The sequence below is a fragment of the Lathamus discolor genome, chromosome 5 (assembly GCF_037157495.1).
Source record: "Lathamus discolor isolate bLatDis1 chromosome 5, bLatDis1.hap1, whole genome shotgun sequence".
Taxonomy (NCBI): domain Eukaryota; kingdom Metazoa; phylum Chordata; class Aves; order Psittaciformes; family Psittacidae; genus Lathamus; species Lathamus discolor.
Window position 1 is genome coordinate 46,453,799 of NC_088888.1, and position 27,584 is coordinate 46,481,382.

Sequence of the window (27,584 nt, forward strand, 5' to 3'; positions counted from 1 at the left end):
TCCTATTCACTGTATGGCTTAAGTCTGATGTCATGCCTTTTTTTTTAATTGGAAAAGACTCTCAAGAAGGCACAATTTATGCTAAAGCTGAAAGGTTCTTAAGAATAGACAGTGATGATGCACTAATGGTTTAAAAAAAAAAAGGTTACTTTTAGAATAGCTTGTTTAAAATCTCTTAACTACCAAATAAATCAGTCTTACATGTATGTATTCTAGCTGGTTTGTACATAAGATTTACTAAGATTTTTTTTGAGGGGTTTTCCCAACACATCAATTTACCTATATAGAAATATATTTATGGAAGGTGCTGCTTTTTTAATCAGTGATTTTGTATTTGAGCTCTTCAATTTCAGTGCTTTGTTAGCAAGGACATGACAACTTGGAAAGTAAGTAGTTCCTCTTTGTCCAACGCTTTTGAGCCTTCCATTGACCAAAGATTTGCTAGACTCTGTCAGAAAAGTATCTGCATTCCAAGCCTGGGCTTATCTTCTCTTAGGTAATCTGAATACCTAACTTCCATCCAAGAGTTTATTAATTTTTCTTTTTCCAGAAATTGATTTATGTGTGTGTGTTATGTTTTTTTTAGTACTTCCTGGCTATTTTAAAAAGGAAGAGTACTCTTGGTCAGTAATCAATAGAATGTAATTTAAGGTTCTCCTGATTTGTCAGCATATTTCCTTCTTGTAAGTTCTGAGTCATTAAACGGATAATAACTCACCAGATGAATTACAGCTTCTATTTTAAGTTAAATTGGGGGGGGGGAAGAAAACAAAGCTGAGAATATTAGAGTAGAAATGTACCAATTATTGTTCAATGTATAACAGGGCGCTTTGAAGAGGAATTTATCAAAATGCGCATGGAGAGACTGCAAGCTTGGATGACGAGGATGTGTCGCCATCCTGTTGTCTCAGAAAGTGAAGTTTTCCAGCAATTTCTCAATTTCCGAGATGAGAAGGTAGGAAGTAAAGTTCACACGCAGACTAAGACTGAGGAATTTCTCCCTGCCTCACCATCCTCTTTGAACTGAGTTCAGCTTTGTAGCTTCTCATGTGTCTGCCCCCCTGTGGGCAGTAGTGATAAGCCAGAATCTGCTGGGTTTATTAATTGAGTTGACTGATCAAAACAAGGCGTAAGGTTGCTTGTGTGAAATGCTGTATGCTATTCCAACAGGGATGTGCTCTTCAAAGTAGCTATGTTGCTAGTCTCTTACGGACTGTGTCCTCCAGCAGAATAGGAGCAATTGCAACAACTCTAGGCTGTGCTCTGCTCTGTCTCTGTTGGACTTGCTAATCACTGTGGTCCTCTGGTAGTGCTCTGGTACCAGAAGCTACTTTGTAGCAGACCTAGGATGTGTCTAATCCTGTATTATATTTAAAAACACACATACACCACCCCCTCACTACCCCCCCCCCAAAAAAACAAACCCAACCCACTATTCTCAGTAGAATGAGTTGTGATAGCATTATGCTGCAGTCTTACCTGATATAACCAGACCTTTCTGTTGTTCTCCTGCTTCCCCCTGCCCCAGCATTTTCTTATGCTTTTTTTAAAGAGGTTTTATTGTCTACACCTACAATAAATAACATTTTCTTCATGACTGAGCTCTGATGAAACTTTTATTTGAAAGGTTTTAATTTCTGGGTGGTCTATTGAATAATACTTCTCAACATTTCATTCACTGCTTAAGTACATGCCCTTAAGCATATGCATGAGCAGTGGTGGTCAAACTTTGATGGGTTTTTTGTTTGTTTGGGGTTTTTTTTCCTCCTCAAGGAGTGGAAAACTGGAAAGCGGAAGGCAGAAAAAGATGAAACTGTGGGAGTCCTGATCTTTTCCACAATGGAACCAGAAGCTCCTGACTTGGACATGGTAGAAATGTAAGGTGGTTTCTTTTTGCATGGACATTATGCATGTGGATATACAACAGATACCAAGCTAATATAAAACTAGAATAGTAAGTGTGCACATATATTCATGGATTTGAGGAGATATTTCTCAAGGCAGAGCTGAGAAATTATTTGAGATTTTCATATCAGTTCCTCCAAAACTTGCTGGAACTCCATGGATTCTTGACTTCAGTGGCTGAATACTGATCCTAAAACAATTTATGCAAAACTAGTAGACAAAATACTGGCAGATCTTATGGACTTTTTTTTGTTGGTATGTAAGTATACTTTGGTCTTTAATCCTTCAATTGTAAACACTTCCAAAGCATGCTAGGCTTATTAAGTAGCTTAGGATAGCTGTAGGTGGACCATCGAGGAAAACAGTGCTTCTGTGAAATACTTGTATATAATGCACACACAAATATGATTCTAATATCTGGAATCCATGGAAAGCTATAAAAAAATTAAATAGTCAAATCTCATTTTAAATGGGCTACAACATTTTTGGAGTATTCATCTAAAAGTGCGAAGGGATATATTTGTTTTACATATGTATATGTTATATATACATGATTTTTATGTATAGTTCTCTTGATGGTAAACCTTTTGGCTTCATAGAGAGAAAGACAGGCTTTACTCTGCAGCCTTTATTTCACTCCTTTAGGCTTAGTAATTTTTTGTTAGAAGATACGCAGTATGCATGATGTGCTTTGCTTGCTCCTGTAAAACATAGGAACTTGGATAATGGTTTGTGTCTGAAGCTGTGAATAAACTAGATAGAAGAGCTAATAGTAGCAAAGCTGTAGTGTACCTACACCTGGAAATATCCCAGCGTAGGCTTTATCCAAGTGATGCAGTGGATGTTAAGATGTATATAATAGCTGTGTAGTAGCAGTTCTGTACTAGTAAAAAAAAGGACTTTTTTAGGTCACTACCACTTCAAACATGAGAATTTCAAACTTGACTACTTTTCTGATGTGTTATATATATATCCCAGTGGTATAAAGCTGAAGGGGTGAACCAGGCAGAACTTTTTGTACATAGGGTGCAGCAGAGGGTGAGACAGAACCCTGTCAGGGAACAACCAGCATAAGGTCTGCTAAACAGTTTATCTCCAAAGAAGGTGAGGGGTAGGCAAGCAGCTTGCATTGAGACTTCACCAGAGGGTACCGTTGCCTGGGCTAGGACTGACAGCCTGGTGTTGTTCTGGGGGGGGGATAGAATGAAAATTGTCTATATCTAAAGAAGGAAATTCTGACCTTTGTGAAATGGCAGAGATTTCAAGGAATTCATTAATTTCTCTAATTTGGGTTTTTTTTTCCCAAGACCTAAGTGACACTACTATTATAGTATCAGCATTGTGTTTAAGGGTGGCGTAATGTATCTTTAACTGCTTTTTGGTTTTGCTTTTTCCAAATGCCGCAGAGAACAGAAATGTGATGCAGTGGGTAGGTTCACCAAAGCAATGGATGATGGAGTTAGAGAGCTGCTGACAGTGGGACAAGAGCACTGGAAGAGGTGTACAGGGCGTAAGTGTCCCTTCTGAACTAAGCAGTCATTTCTGTGTTGCTTTTCTCTGTGGTGGTGGTGTTATTTATAATTTAAGGCACCTTTTAAAGCTAAAGGAAATCCTAAATTATCGTAAGAATCTTGTGCCATTCTGGCTGCTTTCAGTGTCTGAGAGTATAAGTTGTGCAAGTTTTTTGTTTGTTTTTGGTTGGGGTGGGTTTTTTCTTTCTCTTGTAACAGAAATATCTGGTCCCTGCCCATAGCATTAAAAATAATCATTCTAGTAACCCAGCTAAAGCCCTTGTTGGACATGTTCTCATATATTAGTCATTTATCTACATTTTGGTGACATGGGCAGAGTATACCTATCTGATGAAATCATGAATGATTGCATTTTATTAACCCCTTATTTAGGATTCTTGCATGCCAGGAGGAGTGATTTAAAGATTACATGAGTTTAAAAAAAAAAAGAACAGAAAAAAAAAAGAAAAACCTACTTGATTCTAACTTAATCTTTAGCCCAATTCTTTTTCTCCTATCTTCTCTTCCTTCCCACAGATATTTAGGGTTGCAGAACTTCACACCAAGTCGCTATGACTCTGCCTGGGCTCTAATTTCCTAGTCCACAGCAGTGTTCAGTGTTTGTGGCCACCACAAGGCAGCTATTGAAAGGAAGCAGGTACTACAGCTGAGGATCAGAATAAGAAACACTTCAGGGCAGGCTGTAGTGTCTGGCAGCTAAAGACCTATCACATAAATCTCCTCAAAGCTCCTCCATTTTTTTTCTTTGGTGTTGTTTTGGTTTTTGTTTTTGGGGGTTTTTTTCTCTCATTTTAACTCCTGCAAAAGATTAAAAACAGATTGTCCCCAGGCTTGGGAGTAAATACATCTGAGTTACCTCTTTGCTGCTTTCTAATCTAACACTGCAGTTGAATATCTCCAGCTAAGCAGAGGGAGTGGGAAGTATAGAAGCCCAGTCTCTTCTGGTGGTGATTACGTTAGACCTTAGCCCCTGTAGGATGTGAGCTTTGAATTACTTATGTTTTACCACTTTGAATAAGAGGGTTTCCTTCTACATGTCACTGACCCTCCTGCTGGTCAAAAATAGCCTATCACAGGGCACAGCTCTAGAACAGTACAGATCTCACTTCACTAGGAAATAGTACTGAGGGGGAAGTAATAAGGTCGTTCCGATGAGACTAGAAAAATAGCATTGCTTTGCAGTCACAGAAGCAATGATCAAAACCACTGTAGTTTAGGGTTGGCTGTGACTTGTGCTTACAGAAGAAAGTCAGTATCTTGTTCACTGCTAAAATGCCCCTAAACTTACAACACTAGTGCTTTGGGTATAGAATTAATTATTCTTATAATAGTTAAAGCTATTAGTTAGCATAAATGTAGTAAGTCACATGTGACTGTGCTAAAATTTTTAACTTTCCAGACATTCATACTGAATAAAAAAAGTAGACTGGTAAATGGGGATATGCAAACCTGAAGATTTTAGGTAATCTCTTAGGTTTTAAGTTCCCTCTCAGCTCTAGTCCCAGCTCCTAGTCAGAAGTATTTTTGGCGCTTTTTGAGTAATAGTTATGTGTGTTACATTCTATGATATTTAAAGTGACTGACAGTGGAGACATCTTAAATGTAAGGGAAAAGAAACCAAATGTGTTTTGCTGAAGTTTCCACTAGGGATTCAGTAACAAGTTAATGGCTGATAACAGAACTCTAGTACTCTGAATGGTACCTGTTGTATAAGAAATGCTAGTTGTCATACATAACCTAGCTTCTGGGCAAAAACTTGTTCAAAGATAATTTTGTTATTGTAAAATTATATGGTTGGGAGTTTTGATTTCTGTGGTGTGGGTTTTGGTTTTGATGTGGGGTTTTTTTGGTGATTTCTTTTTGGGGGTGTTTTTTTGTTCTGTGAAGATCATATTGTGTGGGATTATGCAGCTAAGAAATGGCTGGTTACCTGCGCAGTGCAGTCTCTGAATATAAATATTTGACAACAAAAAGCACATCTGCTTGTGGGTTTGCGTCTTTTCTGCTAGCATAGGTAGCTTATAAAGAATTGCTTTTGCTTTTCAGATTGCTGTTTAGGCCTCTGGGGTGATGGTATTCAAAGTGGTAATGAATGCATTAAAAAATCACAGCTCATTGACTTCGTTGTGAGGAAGCAATTTATGCATACATATTCAATAAATAGATTATAAAACACAATTTTATTATTCAGATGCGTGCATCAATTTTTATCCCTAGATAATTTTGGCTTCTAGTGCCTTTAAATAAAAAAATCCATTATTTGATGAGAGTTTAGGTATTATAGGTCTGTATAATAGTCTTCTCCTTTAAAATATTAATGAGATCTAGTCTACATATCACTGCAGCATGTCCCCACTGGAGAATGAAGTCTGCTCATGAGGGGGAGAAAAACACCTCACTGTATGCATAGGAGGACTGAGCTTATGAGTACAGTGAGATATTTTTTCTTTTCCTTTTTTATAGCAGTCACACACTGTTTCCCTAACTTTGTGGATTTCAAGAATCTGAATTGCAATTGCTTTATCCAGTTTTAGAACATCTGTAGCAGGGGAGGGGGTAGGAATGTGATTGTAAAGGGCTTCACTAAGGGAAATGTGAAACTTTGGTTTTTTTGACATCTGCTTCAGTCAAGTTTTGGAAATGCTACAGATTTAGTCTCACTTACCCTTGTGGGGTTTTATTTCTGTTTCCCTCCCTTCCCCATCCTTTCCCACTTTCAGCACTACCCAAGGAATACCAGAAGATAGGAAAAGCATTGCAGAGCCTGGCACTGGTCTTCAGCACTAGTGGATACCAAGGTACTTCCATAGCTTCATTTGGACTTAAGAAAATACACTTTAATTATAACTTTCTGCATTTTTGGCAGAGATCTTAATGCTTTCGTTCTTGAACTTTAGATGTCAAGCATGATTCTGGAAAAAACATTAAAAACTTGTTTGCATGTGTATATTACAGGGGCTTTTATATTTTAGTCTGCAATCTTGTTTTCTCTCACTGTATAATCATGTGATGGGTTGGTGGTGATGGGGAGGGGTTTAGCTTGATCTCATTAATATATAATCTGATCACTGGTCTGATTGACAAAACATGCAGTAGCTGTAGCAGTCTTTGTGAGATCAAAGGAAAGGGGAGAAAATGCAGCCTTGAAAATATCTGTCATGTAACTGTCATGTGACTTAATGAAAACAACAACTCCATGTGAATGGAGAACTTAATACACGATTCTTGTATACCATTATGTGGGCTGGAGGGTTGGCTACTATAGCCTTTTCTTGTCCTTCACTTTTCCTCTCCTTCAAGAGCCCTAAAATACAGCCTGTCGTGTTAGGTATGAAAGTTGTGGGAGGGAAAAGGAGGGCATCAATTCCTCAAAGTTCTCCTAAAATGTAGTCTTTAAGCCAGACTTAAAATTCGGCTTTGATACATCAAGTTCTGCTGATGTTTATCAGATAACTGTAAAATACTTATTTGTGTCCCAGAGGGAGCTTATTGAGACCATTTTCTCTGCCATTTTCTTATCAAATACACTTTTTTCTATAGATTTAATAGCAATACTGCTGTTATAAAACCTTCAATATTATATCAGAGGTTTCCTGAAATATTTCCATCTTAAGACTTTCAGTAGACCAGTACTTACTCTCTGACTACTCATCTCTCCTTTGCTTTGTACTCTTAAGGCTTTTTACCCCAGAAACTATGTATTAAAGTGCAACCAGTTCTGAAATTCAGGTTCTCTGCTGCTGGAAACATTGAAAATATTCTCATCTTTGTCCTGTACTTCAACAGGATGACTGCTTAGTTAGAATTGGAGCATATTATACTGCCTGAAAAGTTACTTTTGAATGTGAGAACCAAGTAGGGGATTTGAATAGTTACATACTCTTAGCAGGGGTTGAAAAACTATTAAATCCTAGCTAGATACAACCTGTTGTCAGAATTCTTGAGAAAGGATTGAAAATTGCTTGAACTATAACACACATTCTTTTGCCAGGGTAAAGGGAAAACAGTATGGCTTAAAGCTAGGATGGAAAATCACAAATCAGCCTTATAAATGAAAGCTTCCATTTGATTTCCAGCATATTCAAATGGTCTGAAAAAATAGATCCCATGATGTTTGGGAACTAGGCGTGGCGTTTCTCTTTTGCTGTTGGCCCAGATGCACCTGGTTGTACCCTAGTATCTTGCTGACGAAAATGCTCTGATGCCTTTGTCCTGGTTCCATATGTTTTGCTTGTTTTAACAACTGGTACACTAGTGTATTTTTTCATAATACATGGGATTATTTGCTTTCTAATTTGAGTTCCCAGGAAAAGAATAAGTGCAGTGCATGTGTTACTTTAAATTACTTGATCACCACTGCTCTCAGTCGGCCCTGCCTGCTGTTCATGTACAATGCCTCAGGTACAGGTCTGTGGATTAAGTAGACTCTATGCAAGAGGCAAGCACCTGGGATTAAATAGACAGGATGCAGCTTTCCTGACCTCAGTATTTAAAAGAAGTATGAAGTAGTACTAGCTGGGCTGAGTATGGGTTATGATTTTTCTAGACTATCAGTAAAGAAGAATAGGACCTTCAGCCATACTTAAAGGCACTCAATTCAGTGTCTGTTGAGAGCTGAATCTCTTAATCTTTTTAAAATGAGTTCTGGAAGTTTAAGCATATAGGGCACTGAAGATTGCAGCAACTGATTTGATGACCTGAATATTTCCAGTTTCTGGTAGCTGATTTCTGACATACTGAATACAGTGCTAGATGGTTATTTTGCACAGTTAGGATAGGATGTATCTACTGTCTTTACCTCTTTAATAATGGCAGCCTGCTTGCTTTGCAAAGCTTTATTGTGTGGTGAATGACTACTGCCTTCTCTCCTGATTTCTAGCCTAAAATGTTTAAGATGGCAGCAGGCAAGATGCACTTGTTAATTTGCCTCACTCAAGCTCTTTTTCTTATGCTGCAGAGTGAGCCTTATCAATTAGTTTCCAGCCACAGTGCATATTAGGAGTCTGTACCCAGTATTTGTAGAGGCAAGGATACCCTTAAAACTATTAAGGACACATTGAGAGGTTCTCATTTAATTTGGCCATGGGCCTACGTACTGTCAAATCAGTTTGAAGAGCATGTAGTTTGAAAGTATGATCCTGGTCCAGCAATGCATGTTGGGCAGTTCCAGAATATGCCTGGAAGCGTCTTGCAGCCTGGCACCATGTTACCAATCTGATTGCATCATACAATGCTCTTGGGTACACAGCCTTAAAATAGCATGGCTTCTCTTTTGCGGCACCAAATCTGGGCAAGTCTTACTCCTATATTAAGAAAATGTGAAGAGTCTCTGGTATGCCATTCAACCACAGTAAGATCTCCTAATCCTACATCACCCCTCAGGAATCTTGTTAGGCAGTTACATGGCAAGTTTCACTATTCTGCCAGCTTGCAACAAGCATATCTTGCCTTTCAAGCTGCTTGTTTGCTGAACATTCAGTCTGAGGTGTACTTGTTAAGTAGTTCCCTAGTACATCAGATCCATTTGCTACTCCTGGATTCTGTTAAAACATGCTTTGAAGGAAAAGAAAACAAACCCAAAGCATTTCTTGGCAAAAAACAATTCTGCTGTACCAGTCAAGCTTTACAGACTGTTAGTTGCTTCAATATGCCTGGTGTGTTCCCTCAGAGGTGATGATCACTGGCATTTACTAAGCAGTTGAACTGCCAAGAGATGATCTCTTAAGCATCACCAGATGACTGCTCATAGCTTTGCGTCTTCTACATAATGCACACTGCCCGAAATTTGTTATAAATGTCACCAGCACGTGGGGCTTTCTGCTTTTCAGTTGATGAAAGAACCCCTGACATGCTGGTATGTCCTTACACTGGGACTCAGCTCAGCTTGCATGGCTTGAGTTAAGAAGCCCATTTGCAGCTTTGAGTCAGTTCAGAAGTTGAGAATGCTAGAAACTTGGCCATGTCCAAGTAACAGAATTTTGACCAAAACCTGTGCTGACAACAGTGATGGGGAGCAATCTGCTGCTGGAATTCACTGGCAAGGTGGCCTGGTGTAGGGAGTGACTGACTGACCATGGCACTACCTGGAAAAGAGATTGTAGAACAAAAGGAATCAAAATAAGGAGATGCTGGTATTCTTTTAACACTTTAGCACTTGTGTGTCTGTCTATTGCTGGAACCTACTGCTTGGAACAACTTTTAAATATGCAATCCCTTAGCCCTGTTTTTGAAGGAGTGTGAATGCCTCTGCTAGTAGTAGAAATTCTTCATGCACCCTGTGTCTTCTACAAGCTGGATTTGTTCCCTGCTGCTCCCAAATGAAAGAGGATCAGTGCTGGGAGGATTTGTCCAGATTCTTTGAAGCTCCGATCTGTGAAGGTCCCTTGAGTGAGCTTTGCATAGAAGGGGAGGATTCTCTTTCTACTCAAATATAATACTTTTCCTCTTTCTTTCTGCTCAGATAGGAAAAGTCATAATCATTTATAGCATTATGAAATGAACAGCAACATCTAGACCAACCTGGCTTGTGACTCTTAACTGAAGTGATACAATGTTTTTTTTGTTCTAAAATACAGGAGTCAGTTATCTAAGCAGCAGTTACTTCAAGGTTACTCAAAATTACTTCTGAGCAGATGTAAGGAATTCTGAAATAATGAAATTTTAGTCTACCTGAAATAATGAAATTGATCTCTGACATTTTTTTTTTTACTGCTTTATAACAGTATGAAGATACCTTCTGAGTTACATACCTTTTGGATCTCACAATGGGATTTCGTGGTGTTTTTATTTTAATAACACGGGCTCAAACAGAAGAAAAATAGCTAAAAATAGTTAATTTTTCTTCAGCAGTGTTTGTGTTGCTGGACTTACTGGTTCTTAGGATCAGTAGCTTTCCCTTAAAGCTTTTGGCTTTATGAAACCAGTTTAATGGAAAGTAAGAATCAATTGATAGAACTGAAGCAACATTTAGTCATTACTTTTAGGGCATTCTAAAGTGAAAGAATCCTGTGTAATAAATCTCTAACATATATTAGTTCATATGTCATAGTGAAAGAATATAGTGTTCAATTTAATCATTAATGAAATCAGTGTTGGGTAATTTTCAATTACGACACTGATTAATGTCTATAGAATAAATACAAGGTGTTCATAAGAGACTAACTGTGGCCTAATACCAAGATGTGTCTGAAAGGAGAAGAAAAATCTTTTCTTTTTTTTTCCCTTAAACTGAAATTCAGCATCTGTAAATTCCTTCCCCTTTCTCTGCCTGAATTTGCTTTCTGTACTGTTGACTACCTGCCTTGGACAAGCTAACAAGGATGGAAAAAACCTGTGGTGTTTTGGGAAGGTGAAGTGGCATGAAAAAAAAGCAAGGATGTAAGGCTTGTTTCCATCTTTGTCCCTCGTAGCCATGTCCTGCTAGTAATACAGAGTGCTTGTGGTGTTGTCTAGCATAGACTTTGTGGTGATGTTTGTATTTTCAAGTGCAGTTTTTGGGGCCTTTTGATCTATTTCATATGAGGATCAAAGTTAGGAACTCGCTCTCAAAACCAGCAATTCTCGCAGAGCTTGAAAATATTATCCAAGAGTTCCCTAAAGGGTTGGAAATCTTGTTGGCAAGAAGAAGGTGGTCATTTGGGCCTTCTGCTTCTCTGACCTCCTAACAGTTACAGTCTAGGACTGTTGGTGAGCTTCAGGTGCTCCGTAGGGCATCATGGAGAATTTATGCTTATCAGGTATGAAAACAATTTACTAAAAACCAGAACAGCAGCTGTCTCTTCAGCTTGAAGTCTGTCTTCTGGTGTGATCCTCCTCATCTTCCCTCATCTCCCATTCTCATGGGCTTCCTGTTGTCCTGTGTGTTGGAATACCTGTGTATTTAAGCTACCTATAATTATGAAATCTGGACGTGAATAGTGATAGTACTGTGGTAGAACAGTGTTTACATAGTCCCTTCAGAATTCATTTTTTGAGATCTTCAGAGTTTTTTCCTTTAATGTTTTTCTAACTTCTGTATTACTGCTGGCCATAAAATGCTGACTAGGCATTTATTCATGTAAAATGAGCTATTTTAGACATTTGTCTTGAATCAAGGCAAGTTTCTTACTGTAATTCACTTGCTGTAATTTGAACACTGTTTACTTTTAGGAGAATCTGATCTCAATGGAGCAATAACAGAAGCAGGGAAAACCTATGAAGAAATCGCCAGTCTTGTAGCAGATCAGGTAGGAAGGAGTATTATGAATGCATTGGTGTAGTGTGTACAAACATATCACCTATCTGGATCACTTCTGACTTTTTGTTTTAAAACATAACTGCTAGTGTTGCGTACCAGTTAAATGATACGATTATTAATACTTTTAAATGTGCTTTCATCTTCTTTACTGTGCATCAACTTAGAATGTGGTGAGAGGGTATTTCTCCTGGTGTCAGTATTCAAGTCATAAATTGATGTTTTGTGTATTAAACTCAGTCTCCAAAATGCAGATCTTCTTAAAACAGTTTTCCAAGTAAGCAACTATGGACATGCACCTGTCCTATGTGTGTATCTGTACATGTAATAAGACTGTACTGGTAACTCCTCCAGTGAAAATTCAAGGCAAAATCCTTCATGTCATAAGCTAGTGTTGAGTAAAACAAAGAACAGAGGCATCTGCTAACTGATGCTTGGTGTTTTGCTCCAAAGAGCTTACATTTCCAGAAGGTTTCCTTTAAATGTGGAAAAACATGCAACATACAATAAGTATTAAATAATTTTAGTATGGGGTGGGTTTTTTCTGTTCTTTCCTTCCTTTTTTTCTTCCTTTTGGTTCCTCCCCCCCCCCCCCCCCCCTTTTGGCATCATAGTTTCTTTACTCTGATGTTAATGCACCACAGATACTTTTACTAATGCTTATGCTTTGTTTCGTTATTAGCCTAAGAAAGATCTTCACTTTTTGATGGAAACAAATCATGAATATAAAGGATTTCTTGGTTGCTTTCCTGACATTATAGGAGCTCATAAGGTACGTGAGGGGCCTTTCCTTTTAAGGGTTGGGTGGTAGAAGGGTCTACAGCAACAAAAGTAGTGGCGTGGTACACTGCATTTATGCAGCAGCCTGGCCCTGCTTCCACAAACTCTGAAAGCTTCTATAAAACTGATATGTTGGTTTTTAAAATAAAACACTTAGAGGGAAGGGAAGCTAGAACTTGTCTTCAGATTTGAGAATATCACGACTTTCTGCTGTAGTAGAGCACTAGAAACATCATTATTTTCTTCAGGTTAACTTCATGTTCCAGTATAGTGAGTAGCAGTAGTGTAAACTTGCAGTATTTGAGTCTTACGTAGTAGCTGATACTAAGCCATCCTAGTATTGTAGGGAAAACGTGTGTGCACTTACATGGCTAGCTTACTGATACATGATAAATAATCATGCACTGACTAGAAGTTTCTTTTTAATGTTTAAAAATGGAGAATAGGGCTAACTCTTCTGAGGGGAGAGAGGTAAACCACACACCACCAAAACCAACCCCAAAACAAAAACCACCAGCACAAAACCCAACCCCTTTGTTCTCTGTAATAGGGAAGTTATCAAATAATAAACCAGTAAATTTAGCCATGGAGTTTAGTTTGGGATAGTCTGCCTTTCTTTTGGTCCTAGATGTTTCCATGTGTGCTTGTGCATACTGTAATGTATTTCAGGGAACTACAAATTTTGAACTGTTAAACAAATACACAAGTATTTATTTATTTTTTTTTTTACCCCTTGGAGTGCTAAATGTATGAAGGAAGGTCATATTTAAAAGAGCAACAAAGGTGAAAGCCTATCAGTTTTATATAGTCTTTCTTAGGGCACTTATGATGTTCTTTGGGAGAAATCCTTGGGGACAAATAAGTTAAAAGAAGTGTTTTTAAAACTTGAAACGTGTTTCAAGCTTATTGCCAAGACATGTGTAAATAGATTGTCTTGAATGTTGTTTGGCACAAACACATCACGAAGGGGGAGGCATTTGTTTTTATGCTTATGTGACGCAAGGCTTTTCCTGAATCATGAAATAGTTAGGGTTGGAAAGGACCTCAAGATCATCTAGTTCCAACATCAAAAGTTATACATTGTAGTGAGTTGTCTCTTGGAATATAGCTTGTCATCACATCTTGTATAATGTGCGAATAAGGTTCTATAGGCATTTGAGGCTTTTGGATGTCTGTTGTGCTGGTCAGCTGTATTTTGAAACTTGGTCCTTTTGTCCTTTCTGTATGTATCCCTGCGTATTAGTGCCTTTACTCAATTTCATAGTGACTGGATTCATGCCTGTGTTTGAAGTCACTTTTTGTAAGCTGTTGGGACTCAGTAGAGTGAAATAACAAACTTCAGGTGAAAATGTGAGAAGGCAGAATCTGTTATTTTGTGTGTATATGTGTATCGTGTGCAAGCTCAAAATGTTGCCAGTGGCATTTTGTACGCCTGTAAAGACCTTTGACTATTCTTTTAATCTTTCTGCATTTGGTTTTTACAGGGAGCAATAGAAAGAGTGAAAGAATGTGATAAATTAGTTGCAACTAGTAAAATAACACCACAAGACAAACAGAACATGGTGAAACGTGTGAGCACCATGGCTTATGCACTACAAGGTAAACCAAATAGTGGATTAAATACTAATGTTGTAGACCTCTGAAATAAGCAACAAACTTTGAAAGAGAATCTTTATTCTTTCAGGAATGATATAAGAGCTAGGCATAGGTGGGTTTGGATTTTTGGGTTGTTCTTTTGTTTGATGGTTGGTTGGTTGTGGGGTGGGTTTTTTTTGGGGGGGGTGGTGTTTTGGTTTGGTTTAATATTTTCTCTGTGTGTTACCTGCTTAGATTGTCCTAAAATTGCAGTTATTTTGTTTATTGTTCTCTTTCAAATCTCATACTGATATTGCAAAAAATAGTGTTTTGGAAATGTGATTTTGAAAAAACCCAGCCAAACCTGTAAAAAAAAAAAAAACAAAACAAACAAACAAAAAAAAAAAAACAACAAAAAACCCACACCAAAACAGCAAAACAAAACGGCAGTACAGTCACCCCAGACTGATTCTTTCATTTTTGAACTGATAATGTCTCAAAGAAAAAGCATGGGCCCTGATGCAGGAAGCAGTTCATGTGTAGAAGTGTGTTTTTGACTCATGGTTTAGTCAGACATGGTCCAGTTGCAGTTCTTGTTGTACATAAGATTTTATTTCCTGCATGTTCTTTGAATTAAGCGTTTCCTCTTTAGGTGAGAGATGTTGTAAATATGAGATCCAGCACACTGCACTTGAAAAACTGGGGAAGTGATGAGTCAGGGCTCAGTCCTGCAGAATATCAAGTCCTTAGGTGCAACCTGTTGCTGACTTCAGTGGGACTACTCATTGCTGAGGGAATTGCATCTCTTTTAGCTGACTTTATGGCAAGAGTACTTAGTGTTGTACAGGATAAAGTCAGAGCAGCACACAAAAATGATTTTAGAAACAAACAAGGAAACTCCCCAGTCCCTTCTTGGTCACAGTGAGACAAGAGGACTGTGCTGTATAAGTGGTAATCATGGAAGAAACCTCTAGGATAACTCTTACAATCAAAAATATTTCTTCTCCCTCTGTTGGTATCTCAAAATAAATTTCATTTTTTATTTCAGCCATAAGCTGTGATCTGACAAGAGATGCAGAAAGTGGTGAAAGGTGTTACAGATTCAGTAATGCTATTTCTCAGTTTTCTACTGAAACAGCCTCAGTCCAGAATGGGTTAAACACTACTGCTGTATCTTTTTTTGAACTAAATATTTACAGATGTGGCTTACAGCTTGATATCTATACCCTTGGAAATCTGAATGTCCTAGCCAAAGTCTGTTGGAAACACTTAAGGAAAGAGCAGTTACCTCAGTAGGATGAAGTCCTCCATGTATTTTTCATCAAATCTTTGTACACCTCAGTACTGTAACAAGAACCTGGCTTTATCCAGGAGGTACCCATATTTTATCACTGAGTAAGAGACACCCTACCAATTTTACAAGCAGTTCCATTGTAACCTGAGTGCTGCAGGCAAAACAGGTTGTGGAAGCATGAGAACAGTAACTATGGTGACAGGGCTGAACACTGAGCTTGGTGCACAGTAACTAACCTGAACTGAGTGAAACTGTTCCTAATTACAAATGCTTCTCTTAAATAATTTGCCTCCTGGGTCTACTTGCAGCTGAGATGAATCACTTCCACAGTAACCGGATTTATGACTACAACAGTGTCATTCGTCTGTATCTGGAGCAGCAGGCACAGTTCTATGAAACGGTAAGGGGTAGTATTTCAGTGCCATTTTCCTGGCATGTACCATGCTGCCACTTCCATAAGAAATATTCACAGTACTTCATCTTTTATATGAGCCTCTGTCAGAGAGCAGATGTTTCAAGAATTGTACATGTAAAAAAATAGTTAAAATAATACTTTCCTACAGATACTATCCTATGTATGTGATTGCCATATTAGACCTAAAAAAACAGTGTTGTGGAACATTATTGTTGACAGCTTGATTTTTACTTTTTTTTCAATGCTAGAACTAGATATGCAGTAAGACCTGCTGCACTGAATACATCAAAAAATCATTTGAATGAAACTTCCCTTGCATAGGAATGGAGGATGAAGGGAAGCTTCTGCGATTTAAAGCCTGATGTATACAAGTTGCGGGGGAGACAGGACTGGCGTGCTTTAAGCGACTTACTAAATATGTTAATGCTGACCGGTTAACCTACAACCTTGGATCTCATTTAAGTTTGTTCTTATGCATGTGTTCCTTTTTAAAAAGAAAAACAAGAACAAATTTTCTAATGTGATATGCTGGTAAAACACATGCTTGAGTGTGCTGGAGCTTGGCTTCTATCTTAAAGGAGTAATATAAGCAACTGGTTGCCCCTCAACAGCAGTAAAAGGTGCCAGTGGGGCTTCAGAGGTATCTTTAGTAGATGATAACTTCAGGCTCCCCATCATGTCACCTTGCTCAGTTTGTCTGACACTTCTGATGGGGTTAGGCATGGGTTTCCCTTACCTTCTTTCAGTTTCTTGTCCAGTCCATCCCAATTCTTCTGGTTGCAGCCTCACCAGTCTCCTTGTACTAATCCTCTCTCTCCCAGTACAGGGACAAAATCCGTGTGCACACGTGGGATGCTGCTGGCTACCATGAGAACACAGGAGCTCTGTTCTGATGTGTGGCTTTAAGTAGGGAAATAGATTTCATGAAAAATACCGTTTTTTGCCTGTAATCCTCCTGCATAGTGCAATGCTAGATAACCTGATAGGCAAGAGGACAGCCCTGCCTACAATACCTTCTCCAACACAACTTGAGTGGTGAGAGCACAAAATGAACAAGGCAGAAAGTGTATACATGAGAAGAAGAGTCTTTATAATGGAATGCTTTAAGAGTCCATTATATAATATACAAAAATCTGTGGTAAAAACTGCAGTTTTAAAGAAAATGAGGGAACAATTAATTTCTTACCTGTAATTGTATTTCCACATAAAGTGACTACATATTAAATATGTTCTGTTTCTTTGTTTCAGATTGCACAGAAGCTGAGGCAGGCACTCAGCCGCTTTCCTATGATGTAGAGAATAAGAAGTAGTCAACAATAAAGAGCAACTCCGAAGTGCTTTTCTGATTTTTGGGGCAATGCTAATAAAAACTTGTTAGCCTTTGCTAACCCACCAAACCCACCAAAAATCCAATGACAACAATCAGTTACGGAAAAAAAAATAATTGTTTAAAATTTCACTTTATCAGCTGAAATTCACTTTACCAGCTGAAAGATAAGGTTCTCTTACCTTGAATGGTCTCCCATTTGTATCATTATTTAAATAAAAACAGCCAGATAATGCTGTCATTCTTGGGGCTCTAAATTATCAAACTGATATGTTGCTGTGGACTTCATGCAGACTTGCATCTATCAGATGTTCTTCCAAAAACTCTTAATCAACATCAGATTTACAAATTTGTATCTTTTAAGTGGGAAAGCAGACAAGCTTGAGAGAATTAATACTCATTATATGCAGTTCAGCTCTCTAGCGACTCAGTAGCCAGGAGGAATTATATTCGTGTATGTTTCTGGTACATGTTCATGATAATCTCCTGAATGAACACTTTGTTCTAAGTTTTGCTTCCCATATGCAGCCATGGCATACTGCTCCTATGACTTCTGGTAAATATCTCTCATTCTTCCTTTTCTCTTTTTTTTTTTTTCCTTCTAACTAAGTCTTGTACTTGTGGCACACCACCTCAGAGCTTATGTCAGGCTCTTTTCTTTCTTGCTATGCACTGTGTAAGAAGACAAAGTACAAACAAGAAATGAGCCATTCAGGAAGGTGCGAAAAGTTTTCCATACCAGCACTTTGACACTCCCCAGTATTATGCCATAAGGCACTGGTGTTCCTCAGTGCTGTACAGAGACAGCTTCCCTTTTACCCCTCAGAGTTTAAAGCCCTTTGGCAGAGGGGACACTGCCACATCTAACCCAAACTACTAGATGTCCCCAAATTCCAACTAAGCTCAGGTCTTCATGTAGTAGTATGGTGTGCTATTGGCTTGGATTAACTTTTTGTTGCCTTCTAATGCAAACTAAAAGGTGACAAAAGTACTGAATAACATCATTAGTTATCCCACAAACTCTGTGCTTTGATCATGATCTCTTATCAAGTGGGCCAGTGACCCCTTTCATATGACTGAAGCATCATTTGAGGCATAGGCTTTTCAAAGCAGAAAGCCACCACCAACCCTGTGCACAGTGGGCAATGACTGCAGTTATTCATTTCATGCCATAAATAAGCACAAAAGCCAAAATGCAGTTTTTGCTAAAATGTGCCTAGAAAATGAACATTTCAGGAAAAGGAAAAACCAAACCAAGGCATTTTACCGATAAGCCATTCTAAGGGAGGGGTGCAGTATGCTAGTTGAATAGTTGCCTTACTCTTTTTCATTGGTGTTACTTTTGTGTGGTAGAAGGAAAATCTGGGCCTGCCTGAATAACCTGAAACCAAACCAAACCAGACTAAGCCTAAGTCTAGATGCTTTTCTGTGTCTCTGGTTTTGTTCACATTTTATAAACCTTGTCTTTTTTTCCTCCCAGTTTTAGTTGTTCGCTTCCAAAATTCCATAGCGTTAGTGTTGTTTGATACAGCCATTTAAATATGTACAAATTGTAAAGAATGTGTATAAATGTTTTACACCAAATGTAAGATCTGCTTGCATGTAGAAGCAGCTTCTATAATAAATTGTTACAATATGTACAGTAAATTCTGAAATCACCTTTTCAAGCCAGCATTTTTTTTAGCATTTGTATATTCACTTTTTGGTAATGAAATCTCTTTGTAACAGTCTCTTGATTTGGGAGGGGGAAGGTGGGGGGGAGTCTTTTTACCAATCCTTAAATAGCTCCATATGCACTAAAGCTGAAGGCTCTTTACCTTGAAGTGATTGTTTTGGAATGTAAGTGTAAGCTGTGCATTCCCAGTGCAGGGAAGCTATGACAGTAGCAACTGTGTCAGAGGTGCAGCATTTTGGCACTACTAAAGAGAAACTGTTAAAAGACTTCTAGTAAAATGAAGTTAAAACTGGTAAATAAATACTTATGTATATCCACCAGCCTTTTTTTATTTTTTTCCTTGAAATCATCACATTGCTTTTTAACAGGGTGGTGCAGTGTGAGACATATCCTCATAACTTTTCATCGGCTTATACATACTAGCTGAGAAAGGAGAAAGCATCCATGTGTCTTCCATGAAGCAGGCATCCCAACTGAAGGGTATAATAGTGCTAGTGACTGCAGACCAGCAAAGGCCACACATACGTTGTAAGCTTTCATTATTCAGGTCAGTCTAGCTCATGGCTGATAGAGCCCTCCTGACTGCAAATAAGTAGTAGAGCACAGTGCTACTGTGTATTCCTGGCTTTGTGTCGGCATGGTGTTGACCCAGAATAGGAATTTGATTGTCTCTGGTATTTGTTTTTTAAATTGGACATCAATAGTGGCATAGTTAGGTTGAGTGAGTTGGGAGCAACAGAAAATCTTCACCCTGAATATGCAGTCATGAAACTGTTATAAGAATAACAAGTTGGAGTAAGACTTCAGCAGTGCCCTCCTGAATTCTGTCATAGCTGAATAGTTAATCACTCTGGAGCATCAAAAAGCTTTAATACCGTTTCCTGGCTTATGCTTTTCTTCGAGGGTGAGCCAAACACTGGCATTGTTCCAGTGACTTTTACAAAGTCATCAAGCACCCTAGCTGTTGGGTTTAACTTTGTATTTTAATGGTTTATTCTGTTACTGGTTTTTAACACTAAAACTGTAGCCATACAAAGGGGAATGCTACCTGTATTTCTTGTCTGTGGTTAATCTCACATGCAATTAGACTGCAGCAGCAGGCAGTGTTGTTGTTGCAATGTATGGTACATTTTTGGAAGAGTACTGTCTACTGCAATTGGAGGGTATTCTTTAATGCTGTAATGAGGACTAGCTTTGCCCAAGTACTGACATTTTTACGTTACTGAGCAATTTCTGGTTTTTATGACAAAGTAGTTGAGAAAGTACTACCATAACATACTTTTTCTGTAAATTCTGATTAAATAATATACATCAATTTTACTGCTGCCAAAATTATTCTTGCTTAGTGCAGCAGACTAATTCAGACTAACAGCCTGTAAAGAAAGAGATGCATCTCTTGTGCTGTGGTTCAGTTTGAAGAGCTCAAGACGCTCTCCCAGTCTGGATTGGCCAGTGTACTCCACATCCTTGTGGTGTGCGGCCACCTGCAGCAAGGAAAGTGCTCACTAGGCAGGCATCCTGTTCGGCTGCTCCTGTGTTCCTTAGGGCTTCACACCAAGATGTGTAAGCATGCACCAGAGGAAGGCAAGTTAGGGAGGTCTTCAGTCACTTGTTTTTTTCCACTGTACATACTTTCAACATTTATCTATAACACTTTTGATATAAGTAACGCTAATAACTGCTGTAATAACAAACAAGTACAGAACAGGAGAGGTGTAACCACTTGTGAAGAAAAAACCTTTTCTATCTAAAGAATCCCCAACAAAAATACCTCATAGAACTAGACACACAGGGACTGGCTGGAGACCAATCCACCCATCCTGTATTTTCCCATCCATCCATCAGTTATACCTATACTTTAAAGGACACCTGATTCACAGATGCACATTTTCTTGGAATCTTAAAGATTCCACAATGTGTCAGCATAGTATTTTACAGTAAATCAGCATGTTATTGCTTGAAAAGCTTTCCTTTGCATCCATCATCTCTTCTATAAGTTGTGTGCATATGAAATACTACCTCTATGCTTGAGTTTTCATTAACTAGAACAGTTAACCAACATATCTAATAATGTTTATGTACTAAAAGTCTTTCTTCATTTTGATGTGTATTGCCTTTCTTCCCTTGGTGCATAAAATGAGCCTGTTCTCTTGCTTATACCAGTTCTGTCAATATATGTCAGAGTGAGGATTGTACCTCTCACCCTTCCAATAGAGTCATGCTGCTGGCCCATCAGTTTATGGTATTTATGCACATTACTTTGCTGTATTCCTGCCTGGCTGCGTAACTTCCATACAGTGGCCAAATACTGTATGCAGATCTCTAAAATACAATTCCCAACCACACTTACAACTTGCAATACTTGTTTCTGCCTGTACTTGCAAACCAGAGCTAGTTGGGGTCATGCAGGTTGTTTTGCTTTTAACAAACTTGTTATATTCCAGTTATTTTATAGCCTTTTAGTGTCAGTTTTCAACTTGTTTTATGCCTACCTTGTAGTCACCATATTTAGAATACATTCTCTTGAATTTCTTCTGAGATCTGAATATTAGAAACTTGTAAAAATTCTAAAGCCCTGGTGTTTGTATCTCTGTACCCCCTGTGTTTAAGTGGGTTAATCTTCCAGTCAGGGAGGATGTTTGACTATTTACACAGATTGTTCTCAACAAACTGCTGCTTTTTACTGCATTTTTTTCTCCCCTTCCCCCCCCCCCCCCCCCCCATGGCTTTTTGAACATCAGTTGTGGCTTTGGGATTTTTGCAGTGTCTTTGCTGATGAAAATCAGTATCTACTGCCTTCCTGCTGAACTTTCTGAACTCTAGGTTCTTGTCATCTACAGAGTTAAAAACTGTTTGCTCCATGATAGACTGGATTAGTTTCTTTGGACCAGCCCTGTCAATCTGAAGCCAGCTTTCTCACATTTATTAAACACTCTTCTTCCCTTCTTCTGGCCTGTGGCTGTATTCTATTAAAATATATCTTTGTAAGTTGTGTATTTTTCTACTGGGGCTGAAGTAAGAACGTGTTTCTTATGTACTCTTTTCTGTTAACAGCAGACTTCTGCTACCCCTAGTTTTACTCTTATACCTAGCATTTTTAAAAAACTATTCACGTTTTATAATTATTTGCTAATAGCGTCCATCAATTTGAGGTCACTTTTAATTCACTTTGCCTTCCGTTACAATTAAATCTCAGTAGATCCAAATCTAAAATTGTTACTCTTCACTGGTATATTTTTATCTTCTGAAATGTCATTCCCCAAACAAACAAATAATTCTATGAACTTCTATTCCAAGAAATAGTTTTCAATTTAAAGAACAAAATAGAGCCGAATTGTAAAGATATGACTAAGTTGCTAGCTGCAAGATGTTTCTTAGAGGTTATCTCAGCAGAATAATAAGTGGTGGGTGTATGAAAATAACAGAAAATATAAAAAGATTGTGGAGGCTTGTGTGGCATTTGGACTAGATGATCTCCAGAGGTCCCTTCCAACCCTAATGATTCTCCTTTGGTTTCTTTTGAATTGGATGTTAGTTATATAACTGAGTTATTAGGCTATTCCCAAAGATACTCACCAAAAGTAAGGAATAGGGGACAAGTAGTATGTGTGTATGCACATGTATAGGGACATGCAGTATTTGTACTAGTTGAGCTGAGCTGGTCCCTGTGGGCTGTCAAGTCTGAGAAGAAAGGCATCAAACTGAGGAAATGGGTCAGCCAGTTAACCAGGCAATTTCTTTGCCTATCTAATGGAACTGATAAATGGGAAGGCAGGAGTGAGGGATACAGAAGAGAGGATTTGTGGTCAGCCAGCTTAGAGGTTTGGCTGGGACAGTGGAAGAGCTTGGAAAGGCAGAGAAAGTCTGTGATTCTGGAGAGGGAAGAAAGGAGAAGAAAAAACATTAAAAAAAAAAAAGGTTTCCTTTTAGGTTTTGAATTCCTTTTTAGGGTTTCCTGAAAAGATTCGCCCAGAGGGAGAGAAGGGGCAGTGGTTAAGTTAATTTTATTTAACTGCTGGGTCTCTGCCAGAAATAACTGCACTTTGGAGCACTTGCATACTTTCAACTATAGTGTCTCTTAGGAAAATGCCTCTGTGCTGGGCTACATGGAAAGGGTGAGCTTGAGGTGTTAGGATCAGTAAAAGGTGGTATGGAGTCAGTGGGCTGTGCAGCACCACTTGCATGAAGGGGTGACCAACAGAAAGGATGTGTCTGTACACATGGTGCTGAGCTTAGGGGAGGAAGAGCACTGCACATCCTCTAAACCAAAGCAGGTCAAGTGCCCTGGGACTAAAACACAGCTGCGTGGGGGTGTCTGGCCAAGGGAGCGTGCTATTGTCTGATGATCCAATGTCTGTGTTTCTTCAGACTTCTTCCTGCCTGTGAGTAATGTCTGCCTTATGCCAGGAAAGGTACCTTTTGCTGTCAAACACCTGTACCAGCATTTGTGGGTATTCTGTCATCTCACTGATAGGGAAAGTGAGGGACAAATGAATTGTCACATGCCAAGAAAGTAGGAGGACTATGAATGGAACCCAAGTACTAATTCTGAGGAAGTAATTTGATTCTGAAATTCAGCTAAAACTCAAAACTGTAATCCCCAATGGCTGCCCAGCTTCCTTTTCTTCCCTTGAGCTTTCTCCCCCACTCCAGCCTCTTCAGCTGATGCCTGACTCCGGAGTTCCTGAGAGTTTGCAATGGTAAGGTTTCTGATGCATGGATTTCTTAAAAGCCCCTTGAAATGCTTATGTAAGAATCCTTCCCCACCTTCTTTTTTAAACCTGACACTGTAATGTCCAAGGGCATGCTAGAAACACAGACCTTCAGAAGCCCAGAACAAGAGAGCACCACTGTTTATCTTATGTTCTTCTATTTATATTTATTTTATTATTTTAAATCAAATTCTTTGCAAGCCAGGCACACAGCATCTTGTTGAGTTTGGTGTCTCCAGTAATACAATGATTCATCAAGTTGAACTACAGCCAAAGAGGAAGGTGCCTCAAAAGTGAAGGCCATAGGAAGGTGAGGGACAGTTACCTATTTTTTCACAAGTTCCCAACCAGCTGACTATTATTTTTAAGCTCAGTAAAGATTTTGTTTAAAAACTCACCAGCTGGAAGTGGAAATTTAAATGTAGCATCTGTTGCAATATAGTAGCAAAATATATGCAAGGCTGCTTGCTGTTAGGATGGAGCTGCTGAGCTTGATGCTGCCTCAGAAGGTTCCCATCTGATTGCACTCATCAGGGCTGCACCACTCAGGGCTTGTTATGCCTGCAAAGAAAGTTGAGAAGTTAAGGAAACTCTTCATTTGTCTTCCCTGTTAAAATAATGACACTTTTCTGGCTGGTTCCAAATCACACCTACCAAACTTACAGCAAGGACTCTTTCTGTAGAACACTTCATCCCTCATATGTTTATGCTTACTTGGCAATAGATAAATTTTACCAAGGTAACAACTAGTGCCAGTCTATCTGCTGCTTATAAACACAGTCTTAATGCTTGGCAGAAAGGAAAAAAAAAAACACCACAAGAAGTAAAACCCCAAACAAACAAAACCACAATGCAAGTGTTTATGAAATCTTCCAAAATTTAAACCTAATTTGCAGTCAGTAGAAGATTGCTATCACAGACAGCTGTACTGTATAACAGGTCTGCAGGATGGCTGCAGGAGTTGGGATCTATTTGAATGTGTTGTAAAATCAGCACAAGAAAAGGGCAACTTTCAGGGACTGGAGTGGTTTCAGAGGGGATGGAGGGTAAGTCCCTAGGACAAGAGTTGAGTTCAGAAAAGCTGTGTTTGTAGGTGCTGCCTGACACAGCTCCCCTCGGAGTGAGTTGTTAGTTTCATATTGTAATTATCTAGTGCTATTGTCTAATAAAATGGCTGATGGCCTTAAGTCACCATAGCTGGCTTCTGGCACAGCTAGTAAACAGCCCTAGAAATCTGCCCCAGGATACCTTAAGAGTTTTCTCTTGTGCGACTCCATCCACCACCAAGTTAAACTCAATAAACCCAGCACTAGGCAACAGTGCCAGTGAAGACAATCATAAAACAAAATTAATAAGTAACTCTAGTCAACATGTATGAATCTGTCTCTTAAGGCAGCAGATATCTTAAAAGCAGTAATTTTACAGTGCTTTCTCTGCAATATGTTGTATCTTGGCCCATTCAGGACTTCAGTTCGTGTATCAGGGCAGCTGTCTGAGCAGAGTCTTCCACGATTAAACTTCAGTTTAGTTACTCTGTCTTCTAAAAGGCATTTTATGCTCGCAGAGCATCTCTGCTTTTATTCAGGCAGGCTATGAACTGTGCTTTAGTGTTTCCATGTGGAAAAGATCTGCACCAGTTCTGGACTTTCCATGTAGTTTGCAATTAATCTCCATGATCAGACAAAGTCTATCTCAAATTTCTGGAAGGAGTAAAGAGCGAGCTTTTACCAAAATATGCAGGGAATATTATTTAAGATAGCTACTCTGTAAGAGCAGCATTGGAAAGTTGTCATTGCATCCATGACACAGCGACTGGTGGGATAACAAAGCAATAACTCTCCCTATGTGTCGGGAATAATAACAGGCCTAATAACAGAAGCCAATCATCAGCAGACCAATTAGGCAAAAAGCATCAGGGAATGAAGCAGAGAGAAGGGAGAGGGAGGAACAAAGAAGAGGAAGGGTAATGGGACCATAAAGAAGAGAAAATAAATTCAGCGGTAAAGGCAGCAAGGAAGACAATCCCAAGAGCTAATGTGTGTGGCACAAGTAGGGCTATTACTTTTGGGTTTAGACGGGAAGAGGTGGCGAACTCCAGCCTCCCCTGCCCTCTAAAATCATTTTTACAGCGCGGTGTGGTTCTCACACCCAGGAACTGGCTTCCCCCAGATTCACAGCTTTGCTGAGCTTTTCCAGCCACACCCAAGTGCAGTCTGTCCACCCCATCCCCTGCTTTGCCAAGCTGCTGAGATCATTTTGGCCCGCCCAGGTCCCTGGTACTACTGTGGTACCGGTAACGTTGGTGGGTACCGAAAATGAAGAAACATTCTAGGAATAGAATGCAGGGTACAGGGAAAGACAGTTTCTCACCCTGCCTTCCATGCTGATAACTTTGAGGTGTTCCTCACCATTTGAAGGTAAAAATGAAGGTAAAAATTGAAGGCAAAAATGGTTCCACCATTTGAAGGTAAAAAAGGATGTTAGCCTGCACCACGAGTTTAGTTCTAATCCCTGCAATTTTCAGTCAGCAGGGCCAGTGAGTCCTACACTAATCTACTCACCTATGTGGACTAATAATTTCTGCTATGCATGCCATGACCAATCCTCAGGCTAGCAGGGTCAGCAGCCCCTGAGAACTACAGACACAATGAAATCTAAACCACCTGGACCCTCGGTTGGGAGCTCATTATTCTTAACCTCAAGCTCCCATAATGGTTTACGTGTTAACAGTGGGCACGGCATGAGTTAGAAGTACAGCATGAGTTAGAGGTACAGGCAACTCTTTTTGTAAGAGCAATGCAAAATCTTGTTTCAGTGAAGCAGAACAGCACACCTGAATAAGTCAGGTTTTCAAAAAACAAATACTAGCAAGCAGAATGAAAGCCTACCTATGTTTACTTGAACATACACACAGTCTGTGGGTTTAATTGGTGCACTGAGAACAATTTAACATACCAGACTGGTGGTTCAAATAATTTCAAACCATGTTATTTTCTCAGTCCTTCTCTTTTCTGGTCTGTTCCTCTCATTCACACACTCCGTGCTATTTTGCCAGTTACCCCTTTACAGCAGCACTGACAGAGGTAACACCTCATTCTACAGTTGTCCTTTCCCTTCAAGAAAAACATACATTATTCACACTGCATTCACCATAAATCATGGGGCTGTGAAATAGCTTGACTCCTTATCCAGTTTGCTCTATTTCACTGGTTTAGTTTTTCTTTACCTTTCTCCAGTTCACAGCTGATGTTGTGCTGAGGAACTCCATTAACTATCCTAATTCAAACTAGTTCATATTCACTGTCTTTTCAAACTATTTGGTCTAAGTCCTTGTATCATAAAGCTGCTGAGAAGGAGAGGAACACCCGAGTTTTATCACCCAATGCCATTTCTACAAGTTTGGGGTTGTTTTTTGGTTTGGTTAATCCCCAAAACCTCAGTCTCCTGGGGAAACAAGTATGTTTTCCTTCCTTCATGGGAATGTGTCATTATACTGCCTCTTGCTCCTCTTGCTCTTTGGTTTGAAACCCCTCCTCAATTTGAAAATTAGTAGACACGGCTTTCTAAAGCATGAGGAGACATAATATCACAAACCATCTCTTTATAAAATTATATCAGAGAAGCAAGCCTAACTTCAATTTAAAAGCACTACATATGTTGCACTGGAAACCACTAAAATGGAAAAAATATTGACATGTGATAAAAGAAATGCAAATCTATGTGTGCAAGACAGTTTGGGTTGCTCGCATTGTTTTTTTCTGTGTGGGTTAGTACCTGGCATGCAACCAGTGTCCATTATCAAAGGCACTAGATGGAAATGATGTATCTTCAGAAAGATGCAGCTGAACTCCATAGAAGATATTCTTCCTTGAATGTCTGATCACACTGAGAGCCAACACTAGTTCAGTAAGTTTAAAATAAATTAACATTAATTAGAGTTATGAATTGAGCTCAGAAACTCCATTCTCCTTGCTCTCTCTTCCCACTCCTTATTTTTAAATGCCTCATTATAGCTCTCATCCACTCCATATGCTCCTTTTTTTTCTCATGTGTAGTCTCTATTACCCAATAGGACAAAACAACCAAAGATTCTTATGTTAACAGAATTCATTTACAAATGAATCATAGTAAAAGGG

The 27,584-nt window shown here is 39.0% G+C and overlaps 1 protein-coding gene across 2 annotated transcripts in view; it reads left to right on the top strand.

Moving 5' to 3' along the window:
• The window catches only part of SNX9 (sorting nexin 9), a 60,759-nt gene extending 42,031 nt beyond the window's left edge, over positions 1-18,728 (top strand). For both annotated transcript variants that reach the window (XM_065680631.1, XM_065680632.1), the window contains exons 10-18: positions 825-955; positions 1,774-1,877; positions 3,312-3,415; positions 6,158-6,235; positions 11,586-11,662; positions 12,353-12,442; positions 13,935-14,049; positions 15,628-15,719; positions 16,983-18,728. In XM_065680631.1, the coding sequence (XP_065536703.1) occupies positions 825-955; positions 1,774-1,877; positions 3,312-3,415; positions 6,158-6,235; positions 11,586-11,662; positions 12,353-12,442; positions 13,935-14,049; positions 15,628-15,719; positions 16,983-17,030 (839 nt within the window). In that variant the 3' untranslated portion in view covers positions 17,031-18,728. The remainder of the gene's footprint in view (positions 1-824; positions 956-1,773; positions 1,878-3,311; positions 3,416-6,157; positions 6,236-11,585; positions 11,663-12,352; positions 12,443-13,934; positions 14,050-15,627; positions 15,720-16,982) is intronic.
• Positions 18,729-27,584: the final 8,856 nt, after the last annotated feature.